The sequence below is a fragment of the Nicotiana attenuata genome, unplaced genomic scaffold (assembly GCF_001879085.1).
Source record: "Nicotiana attenuata strain UT unplaced genomic scaffold, NIATTr2, whole genome shotgun sequence".
Lineage (NCBI taxonomy): Eukaryota > Viridiplantae > Streptophyta > Magnoliopsida > Solanales > Solanaceae > Nicotiana > Nicotiana attenuata.
In genome coordinates, this window is record NW_017674636.1 from 65665 (window position 1) to 77247 (window position 11583).

At 34.6% G+C, this 11583-nt stretch overlaps 1 protein-coding gene across 1 annotated transcript in view; it reads left to right on the plus strand.

Moving 5' to 3' along the window:
• Positions 1-5209: 5209 nt before the first annotated feature.
• The window catches only part of LOC109219047 (uncharacterized protein At2g17340-like), an 8778-nt gene continuing 2404 nt past the window's right edge, over positions 5210-11583 (plus strand). Inside the window, exons 1-9 of the mRNA XM_019383452.1 lie at positions 5210-5487; positions 5581-5646; positions 6796-6862; positions 6968-7036; positions 7392-7532; positions 10137-10265; positions 10380-10466; positions 11154-11228; positions 11308-11385. Of these exons, the coding sequence (XP_019238997.1) occupies positions 5318-5487; positions 5581-5646; positions 6796-6862; positions 6968-7036; positions 7392-7532; positions 10137-10265; positions 10380-10466; positions 11154-11228; positions 11308-11385 (882 nt within the window). The 5' untranslated portion in view covers positions 5210-5317. The remainder of the gene's footprint in view (positions 5488-5580; positions 5647-6795; positions 6863-6967; positions 7037-7391; positions 7533-10136; positions 10266-10379; positions 10467-11153; positions 11229-11307; positions 11386-11583) is intronic.

The following is an 11583-nucleotide window of genomic DNA, read 5'->3' on the forward strand; positions in this document are numbered from 1 at the left end:
GATCGGGGTGTCACAAGTCACGAGCTACTACAGAGTTGATGAAAATACTACAAGTCTGAAAACATAGTCTGAAGATAAATAAAATATGCAGAAGATAAGGAAGAAACGGGGCTGTGGACGTCGACAGCTACCTCGTCTCTCCTAGTTCGCCTGGTCTGGAAGAAAATCAGCGCTCAGGGACGAACTCAGCTGCGCATGTCTCTGCACACATGGTGCAGGAAGTAATGTGAGTACTCCGACCCAGTGAGTAATAAAAATAAATAACGACTGAGAACATAAAATCCCACAAGGGCACAAATAATGCTATCTCAAGCAGCAACATCAGATAAACAGTAGAAACCAGTGAAATATAGTAAGAAAAATCTTGTTGGAAACAATCAATAAAACAAGTATGCTCAAGTATGGTCAGCCATTGTTACCTGACCGGTCAGCCATTGTTACCTGACCAAACACGTATAACAGTGTCATTCTAACAATAAAATTCACCACAAAATTAAGGTACATTTTTTCTAGTATTTGAATGCGACTAAGCCTACATAAATGTAGACTTTTGTTGTTATCCATTTTTGAAAATCTTGATAGCTCTAAGATAGTGGGTTTAAATTGATTCTTTAATTTCAACAAATTTGAGTTTTGAATTTGGAGTGTTATGAATAAAAGCACGATTGATTTCTATACCCAAATCGTATAAGTTCTTTGCTAATTCTATGAGAATGAAAGAGTGAATAATTTACTATACATGATAATCATTCATGTCAAATAGAATTTGACTCATCTTTTTTATGGAAGGGAAGATAATGATTAATGTGTTAGATTTTGTAAATCTCCTCTCATTATATTTCAATGTTTTACATATATTTGCTAAAGCATTTCATAATATATTTAACAGCTTTTTGAGCTCTTAAATTTTGATGAATCTGCATTTATCTTTACAAATAATTTGTATCTACCGAATTATCTTAATTAGTGAGCCGTGATTTCTTGAAAGTCAGCTTGAGTATATCTCTTCCTAGATCATTGCAGGTCTCCTCCGTATTAGTTTGATAGAAATAATAGATAAGATAAAATCTTCGTGTTCTTGTGACATATTGGGTGAAGTTATATTATTAGTTTGTTATTTATAAAGTAGAACTCTTTATGAATGGTGAAAAGGTTATCTCACAGTTATATAGCCTGATCCTAAGAAGGAAAAATATGAGAACAATTGCTTATTAATTTTATAATAAAGCCTTACAAAATTGAGATTTTTTGTAGCAAAAAGTTTGTATTGGAAGATCAAAAATATGTTATATTTCTGGCTTTGAAAAGTTATGATATTGATTCTCTGATTCATATGTGAAAAACTCACTAGTGATTGTGTGATCATCTTTTGATGAGGTGTTATGATATTGGAATTATCTGGCAATGAGGTTGATTTAGCAACCTCTAGGTGAATATTCCATTAGGAATTAAGCGGACAGCATTTGTATCGATGAATTGTGATTGCTAAGGCGAGCTAGCTATTGTAAGAAAATAAATATTTCAATGGGAAGAGTAGACACATTCTCTTGAGACATAGGGGTCGTTTGGTAGGAGGTATTAGAAAAAATAATGCAAGCATTAGCTTTGTGCATTATTAATACCTTGTTTGGTACATTTTTCAACATGTGTATAACTAATACTTGCATTAGTTGTACTTCATACTTGGTATTATCCTATGTATAAGCAATGCATAGAAAACCATGACATTAGTAATACAAAGGCTATTAATGCATGCATTAGTATGGTTAAAGATAAAATTATTCTTAAAGTCCATTAAAGCTAGAGAATATGGAGGGTATTTTTGTAAACAACTATTTTTCTTAAAAATTATGCAATGCATTATAATTTTTAATACACCACACCAAACAATAGATAAGAAATAATACCTGCATAACTAATGCTTGCATTCTTAACACATGCATTACTAGTACACCTTATTCCGTACTATTCTTATTCACCCTACCAAACGCCCCATAATGTGAATAAGCAATTGCTTAGAGACGAGAATATTTTATACATATTATGTGTAGTCAAAAGAGGATTTGACCGATCCTTTGACTTATAAGTGAATTATCGAGGGGTTGAGACTTTTGCCAATTTGAGATATATCAAGAATGATGGTAACCCAACCTATGTGATTAGAGGTCCCATGAACTAGGTTCATATGGGTAATAACAAGTCATTAGTTGATCAAACATGCACTATTATATTATGTCTCTTCCATGGTGTGTGTGTATATAGTGCAAGACTGCAAGGAATGTGAGATTGAGTTATTAAACTCTTAATCCAATAATCCATAGCCTATTGTAGATGGTGTATTATGTTGCAGAATACACTTGATGGATGGACCTATATGAGTACGGAGTGGGGCCACTCCTATGAAATTTATGGTAAAATTTCTAAAGCACTCATGATTCATGAAAACCAAGCGCGCATGGCCTATTAGCGCAAAATCGCGACAAACAACAAAGTGTGTGCGGGTATAATGTGATAGATAAGACACTAAACTTACAAAAGAATTTTTAGTTCATAGAAGTTATAAACTTCACCAATAGTTTTGTAAGTTTAATATAATTTTATCTAGGTCTGGTTCATAGTCCAACAGACACCAGATTCGACGCATTGTGCTCATTTGTAAAAACCCAGCGAAACTCTATTTGTTCTATTTCTTAATATTCTTTTTGAGCTATGTGAGGGATTGTTAGAAAAAATATTTTAATATTTCAAAAAAAAATTTAAAATTATGTCTAGGTTCATTCTCTTAATATAATATTAATAGGTCATTATTATATCAATTAGTTTTTGTTAGTATCTGATGGAATAATTTTCAATTACAAATTTGAACACACTAAAACTGATGATTGACGCCTATAACTATGATTTTAACATTTTGGCATTTGATAGCTTTCAATGATTTTAACGTTTTGGCATATGTAGATTTAAACGACTTTAACAGTGGCATTAAGCCTTAATGGCTTTAGCTTTCATAAGATGTCAATATATATACATATATATATATATATATGTGTGTGTGTGTGTGTGTGTGTGTGTGTGATTATTTTGAGGTGTGAAGAAAAACATAAAAATTTTCCTTTTAATTTTCTTCTATGTGAGTTTATTTTGATTAATCTTTGTTGTTTTTATTCCTAGTTATACTATAAGAGCTTGTTGAATCCTGGGGGTTACGCCTAATTTTATTTATCATGGCGTGGGCGAAATATCCTAAAGGGCAGTGTCCTTGACACGCCTCAAGCTAAATCTTTTATTCTCCATAATCATCTAATATTTTTCCAACAGAGTGTTGGCCCATCAAGAATTCCCATGTCTAAAAAATAAAAATAGCTGAATTGAGGATGTCGAGATGGATATATGGGCATACTAGGAAAGACACGATTGGGAACAAAGTTATTAGGGATAAGGTGGGAGTGGCTTCCGTGGAGGACAAGTTGCGGGAATTGAACTTGAGATGGTTCGGGCATGTGAAGAGGAGAGACATAGATGTCCTGGTTAGGAGGTGTGAGAGGTTGACTATGGTGGGTCTGGGGAAGGGTGTAGACCAAATAAGTAATGAGGAGAGGTGATTAGACAGGACATGTCATTGCTTTAGTTTACCGAAGATATGACTCTCAATAGGAAGGTGTGAATGACGAGGATTAGGGTTGAAGGTTGACAGGTAGCCGTGAGTTTCTCCTAGGCTTACCAGTAGTACTAGTACTATTCTTGTATTTTCTTATTCCTGGTTCTTTATTATTACATGTTGTGTCGTTCGTTTATGTTACCCTATTATATTGTTGTTGTTATTGTTTGCTGCTTTATTTTCATTGTTCCTTGAGCCGAGGGTCTATAGGAAACACTATCTATCTTTACTAGGTAGGGGTAAGGTCTGAATACACACTGCTCTCCTTATGCCCCACTCATGAAAATAGAGTAGGTTTGTTATTGTTGTTGTTTTTATTCCTTTTGCTAAAACAATAGTACTAGGTTTTCAAAAAAAAAAAAAAAATACTATTTCCTTAATTCCGAATTAGTTGTTATGTTTTGCTTCTCGAGTGTAATTTAATTAATTTTTGAAGCTAAATTAAATTAGATTAATTTAATATTTACAAATTATATTTTAGATATTTAAAACTATACAAGAATACTAAAAATCATATTTTTCTCATGTCATTATGTTATAAATATATATTTCAAAATATTAGTAAAAATTCACATAGTTTGACGCTGAAAAAAAGAAAAGAAATGTGATAACCGATCTAGGATGGAAAGAATAGTAATAATAAGGAAAAATGCCCAAATATATCTCTCTACTTTCGAATATTGCTTACATGTAATCTCCATTATACTATCCGGTCAAATTTCCCCATGCCGCCATAAAATTGTTAAAAATTACCCCTTGATCTATTAGGTAATCCAAGATCTCCCAATTTTCTTTTATTTAAATCCCTTGTTGTTCTTCTTGCTCCACTATTTTCAGAAATTACAATTGATGTGAATGCTAAAAGTACCAAACTATAAAAATTAGTTATGGATATTTTTATTTATCATTGCACCCACTTCCCTTCTCGTGATAATGAGTTTGAAATTGGTTTAAATTTTTTTTTTCCAACCATATACACATTGCAGAATTCAGTGAATCTATTTATTATGTATTATATGCAGTTGCTCGTCATGTATGTACATATATATTTGAATAGATTTTGTTATTGTCTGGTTAGTATAGAGTTCGATATGCTAACTTAAGAGTGCACAATGCGTAGACATTTGATTAAAGCAAAGTTGAATTTAACAATGTAAAATTTCCAAGGAACTTCAACTTCTATCACTAATACTTGCAAAGTCTTTATACCTTTGGTGCAAAATATTCATTAAAGTTGGATTATTGTAAATACCTTTGGAATTTAGACAAGCTATCTAATTTAAATTCTTCAATTTACTATACTTTGTTTACTAATCATTGTCTTATTTTAAGAAAGCAGGTAAATGTCAACTATTTAAAAAATAGTAAATTAAGAAGAAGAATAAGTAACTTAATTAAAATAATATGGGAGATTTTGTGTCACCTAACAGATTGGGGTAATTTGTAAAAGTTTGATGATACTAAGCATAAACTTGGTCGGACAGTATAATGGCAGAGGTAAATATGACCGAATAGTATAAGAAGGTTAAATGTAGAGAATACAAAAAAGTAAAGGGTAAATTTGGACCTTCAAGAGACTACTTGATTTAGGTGCAGAGTGCAGACTGCCAGGAAAATAAAAAGAAGGGACATCGAGCGAGTCGAAACGCGCCAGTAAAGATGGAGAGCTCAGGCGAACTGGTGCCGTTCCCGTTGCTGACAACGCCGATTGAGTCAAATTACCGAGCATGTAGCATTCCTTACAGGTTCCCTTCCGACAATCCCAAGAAACCTACTCCCACTGAGATTTCCTGGATCGACCTTTTCATGAATTCCATTCCTTCTTTTAGGTACTCAACTCCTCCAGTTGTAGATCGAGCTAAATTTTGCCCGTAATAATTCGTTTATCTGAGAATTTTCATTTGTTTTTTCAATAAATGCAGGAAGAGGGCCGAGAGCGATGACAGTGTTCCAGATGCTCCTTTGCGAGCCGAAAAGTTTGCTCAGAGGTATCCTTCTATACTATATTTTTGTAATTTCGTATTGGATTTGAGTTATAAGCACTGGTTGTGTAATGAATATTTACACTATTAATATAATTTAATCTATTATAGCAGGTTACTTACTATTTATTCTATGTTACCAACCGATGCTTATTTATTAAATAGAGATACCAGCTATTATCTTTTAAGTGACTTTATTGTGTCAATACTTCTATATTATCGGTGCATAAAACTTAAACGGTTAACTATTACCCCTCGCTTCAAGAGTAGGTGGGTCAATGGAATTGAAAATACTTCTGTTTTTAATTCCTTTTGTTAGACGAGGGTTGTGGTGGGTACCAAGGGAAACTAAATTAGAAGAACTAGTTTCCAAGTGTTAAGCTTAAGTACACAATGCTGAAAGAAAGTTGCTTTTGGTCAATTCCTTGATTCTCTATTTATCCAACAAGCTAGCTCAAGTACATGCTTCAATCTGCTGAAAAGGTGTGGGGAGTAGCCGGAGGGCTAGGTAGAAGACAAAATAGTGGTCTATAAAACTAGAAGTTCTCTAAATCTCACATTTTTCTAATTAAACCTAAAGTAAGTGTAACCACAACAAAGCTAATCCAACTAGATGATATAACCTGTATAGATATTTTGTTTCCATAATATTCTGTTAAGAACTAAGTCATCAGTGCTAAGAGTTGTAGGTCTTTTGAGACATCTTCTCTCCACATGATTTTAAGCTTACTTCATCCACTTTTAGTACCTTTAATCATCAATGTCCCGCCTAATGGATTTTGAGGTTTGCGTAGTATATGGCCAAACCATTTCAGACGACCTTCTCTTATTTTATATTCTCTACAATCAATAAAATATATTTTCTTTATCAATACTTATCAAGGAAAATATTTGCTTTATAAAAGAAAAAATTTCTGTGTAGGTTAGTATCATGTAAATTTGGTGTAAGTTTTGGAGGGAAATTGGTATCGATATAGTCATATTCTAATTATAAGTGGTTTTGACTTGTCGTCAAAGTGATGGGAAATTAAAGTCGCTTTAGACCATACCTTGAGCAAGTGTGAGTATATTTCAGAAGGTTTTGAGGTTTATATGCTACAAAATGAAAATTGATGAAAGTTTCCATTTTTACCTGTTTTTTCTTTTGGTGGATAGGTATGCTGAAATACTTGAGGATCTAAAGAAAGATCCTGAAAGTCATGGAGGGCCTCCTGATTGCATTGTAAGTTCAACCGTATTAGCAAAGCAGTTATTGACCCTTAAGTTGCTGATAACTTTTTGTTGTTGCTAAGAAGCTACAACTTTCTCCTGCTGTGTATTCTTTTAGCTTCTTTGTCGCCTTAGAGAGCAAGTGCTTAGAGAAGTGGGATTCAGAGACATATTTAAAAAGGTCAAGGTTAGTATGGTTTCTCCATTATTAAATTCCTCAAGTTGACTCTCTCGTGTTAGCAAGTGTTTAAAGAAATAACCCTAAGGATGTGAAGAGTGCTATGAAAATCTCTATTATATAGATGAAAACTGTCATTCTAAAACATGGTGGATCATCCAAAGGTGAAATATGAGACCCTAACTTTGCATCTGCTGTGCAAACATGCACTAGGGTGTCTGCTTGTGGATGTTGACATGCCTTACAAAATAAACCATCCAGTTCTTTAAAGGTCATCAGATTGTTTTGTACTCCTTATCCTGCAACATTAGGAATTAGTGTCTGGTTTTAACTGCTACGGTTTTGGTGTATGAAAATGCGCTAGGACGAAGAAAATGCAAAGGCTATATCCCTATTTGAGGAGGTGGTACGTCTTAATGATGCTATTGAGGATGAAGCCAAGCGTGTAGAGAATTTGGTCAGAGGAATTTTTGCAGGAAATATTTTTGATCTTGGCTCTGCAAAGGTACGTCATGATTTTTGATCCATGATTTCTTCACAGTCACTGCATGAAGTCAGTTAATCTTCTGAACCATTACTCCATCTAAATCGTATCTTATGCCTGGGCAATAAGTCAAGTTATGGCAACTACTTATAGAACGCTTTCAATCAATCACGTTGATTTAATCTATAGCACTTTTGACAATATAGAATTGTAAATATCCAATGTTATAATTATCTCTAAATTCTAGTGGAAAGTTAAGTAACTCAAGTTCATGTTTCCTCAGATGGTTCCTTTAGTAGTTTTTCTTTGGTTGCTTGCCGCATTTAATGTCATAATTGGTGACAAACTCCTTATTAAAAAAAGATTGGTGACAAAAATACCTGCACTGAGATATATAGTAAGTTGCTTGACCTTCATTGTCAAAAATGATGCCAAAATATGATTGAGATAATTACCAAATTGCTTGATGATAGCTTTTCACTCTTCTTATCAGAGGACTATGGATATGTTAGATTCTCTTGCCATAAGTGATTCGAAAATCTATATAGCTTTGGCATTGACAAACTCATAGTAGACCTCTTGACAGCTCTTCAGTTATAGGCTTGAAACCCATAGCTAACCACAGAATTTTTCTTTCTAAAAAGAGGGAAAATGTTGACATGCATCATGGTTTGATCCTAGTCAACATTTTGGCTTGGCTAAGCGACCTATCTTTTTGCAGACAGAATATAAAGCTGTGTGTGCAATTGATAAGGCAAGAAAAAAATTCTTTTTTCTGATAACAGAGAAATCCCCGAGGGCAATGGCTCATGGTTCGAAATTCAGTGGATAATGGGCCTGCCACTCAACTTTATTCCACTTAAACACTAGGCTTTGGTTTGTGGCAGGATTCAAAGCCGTGACGTGCACCTAACCCACACATCGGGCGTACTCTTACCATAGACCAAAGAGAAAGAACTTTAACATTAAGTGAATAATAAAAAGGTGGGTGCATCTCATGTTGTTGTTTTGGACAGTTTAGTCTGGCGTATTTGTTCACAGATTATGAGAAAACTCAAAATTCTTTTGTAGGTGTGCAGAGTGTGAAGGTATTTATGATCTAGAATCAAAGTACTATGAAAATCAGATATCAAGAAAGCATATAATCATGTCTTATGGGACTTTCTGCCTTACAGTTTATGCTGGTCATGGTTTGGTTGATGAAGTTAATTAGGTGGATAATTGATTCTCAGATGAAGTTCTATATCTTACTCGGAAAGTTCTCAATCTTTGAATTGGTAATTGGGCTGACTTCTTTGCCTTATTCGTAGATTAGTCCTTGGCCATCCCAAGTCACCAATGATATTTAACCTTCTTATGGGAAGTTGGAAATGACACATTCATTTGTTTATTTATAATGTGGTTAAATCAGAAGCTGTTTATGCAGTTATTATATCAGCTCGGACAAATGGGCTTTCGGTAAGATTATTACATATTAAGGAATACAGGAAAGTATGTCTGGTTACTAGAATGAATGCAAAAAAAAATGTAAAAAGCTTGAAGAAAACGATTGGATGATATTGAAGAGCAACCTTGCATATATGTTTATGCTTTAAGGGGTTTTTACATCTTAACCCATACAGTCAGCACTCAATACTGTATCATACTTAGACGGCAGCCTTTTACATTCTTAGGATTACCAGAAGATTGACATCTGTGACAGACTCTTGTGCGCTTCTCTGGAATTTATGCTGGAGTTTGAAATTTCAGACAAAAAGCCTTGGTGACCTATGTCACTCCCAGGATCAGAAAATTATTTTCTGCCTCATGGTTCTCGCACTCAAGCCTAAAGTTACTGAATCACATTGCTTACTGTCTCTCCAGTTTGTAAGGACTCTACAATCTTGGGATCATTATCAGAAGCATTTCCTAGCTTAGAAACTAAATGAAAAATGCAAATCAACTAGAATTATCATAGTAATCTTAGAGTGCTTAGCCATTACCAGTAACACAATGAGGCTTAAAATTACCAGTATATCAGTCAATTCAGATGGTTTAGATTCATCATCTGAAAGGAGTGGCTTATTTGAGTATCAGGAATATTTCCTAGCTTAGAAACTTTATGAAAGGTGAAAACTAACCAGAATTAGCAGAGAAATCTTAATGCTTAGCCATCGCCATTAACACAATGAGGCTCAAAATTACCAGTACATCAGCCAGTTGAGAATCTTGAGATGCTTTAGATTTCATCATTTGAAGGGTGTGTTCTTATTTGAGGAACTTGTTGCAAAATACCTGTGTTAAACTCTTGATTTGCCTAAACCTACTCATGTCAAAGGGGTGTTACATAAATAGGTTCCCAGTAAAGATCCTTACAAATACATAAAACCTGCTAGAAATTGTACGTGCCTAAATACATTCCCCTATCTGACTTGCATACCTGAGTCCTTGTAGCAGATAACAAGAAGAATATGATATCCTGAGCATCTTGTTGGAACCTATACAGAATCCAGCTAGCTGAAACCTTTCACATTTGATTTTGATATAATATAATCTAGCATCCTTCACAACTAGCAATTCTAAAATGATTCAAAGTTTTCGAAATCGTGTGTAACTAATGTCTACTTTCCTTGACCTCTCTTGAAGCTTGCAGAGCTGTTTTCAGAGGATGGTATGTCTTTTCTCGCTAGTTGCCAAAACCTTGTCCCTCGACCCTGGGTTATAGATGATATGGACACTTTTATTACAAAATGGAGTAAAAAAACATGGAAAAAGGTGAGTTTCTTTTCATATATCATCTTCACTGGGCTTCAAGTCTGATCTTTATTTTGACCAGGATCCGGTATGTTTGATGTCTGTTCCTTCACTGACATCCTTACTCTTGTACAGGCTGTAATCTTTGTTGATAATTCTGGTGCAGATATTATTTTGGGTATTTTGCCATTTGCTAGAGAATTACTTCGTCATGGAGCACAGGTTTATTTTGCAGTCCCTTGTCCTTTGTTGTATGTAAAGATTGGAAGTTTCTTGCGTTTAATAAACTGGATTCAAGTTGTAGGCCACCAGTAGCTGGACTGTTCTTTGATTACATTGCATATGCCGTTAATTGACGTGTATTTGATATGCTTGGTATGTGGGTTTTTATGGGTGCACACAAGTTCAATGTGGTGTAGCATAGATCACTGTGGTAGGACTTTTACTTCCTCGTCTGGAAGTGTAACTTTAATTCTCTCTTATTTCTCTTTTTGCAGCATTTATTACATTTATGAAGATGTTTTATCTCCAGTAAAACATTACAAACGAGCTGGGGCTTTGTGCTGCTTTTATGGCTATATCATAGTTGTGGCACCTCGTGAATATCATCATTCTTGTTCTGTTTCATCAATCCCCTGAAGCTAAGATTAGAACCGGAACATTTCTTGAATGAATTCAGGAAAACTAGAAAACCTAGTTTAATAGCATGAAGCGCCAGTGAATAAGTTACACACTTTGTATATGTAGTCATGATGTTAGTATGAAGCGCATCAATGTTGCCGCCAATTGAACAGCTGATAGATTTAGTAGCTATGTTGAGCTCGTATTGGTAGTAAATGAAAGCATTTCCAGTAACAGTGTGCTTTTCTTGTTTCCATATCTCATTTTACTACTGCTTTCTTTGACCAGGTTGTTTTGGCTGCTAATGACTTACCTTCTATCAATGATGTTACTTACACTGAGTTAGTAGAGATTATATCTAAGGTAGTGCAAGCTTTACGTTTAAACTTTTGGGGCTCTCAGCTTTAGTTTGGCATTAACATGTTGTTTGGGTTATTAACAGTTGAAGGATGAGCGTGGGAAGCTCATAGGTGTTGACACATCCAATCTTTTAGTGGCCAATTCTGGAAACGATTTGCCGGTAAGTGGCAGTCATTTTTTTAGCTACATTCACATGCTGCAGAGTTTCCTCCCTGCACTCCCAAAGACCCGGTGCGAGACTCATTTCTACATAGAGATTGTCCCTCTTAGTCTAGGTTTTTGACCTGAGTCAAGGGTGGCTCATTTCCCAACATTTCTCTTATGTGAAAACTGGTTAATTCCCCCAACCAACCAACCT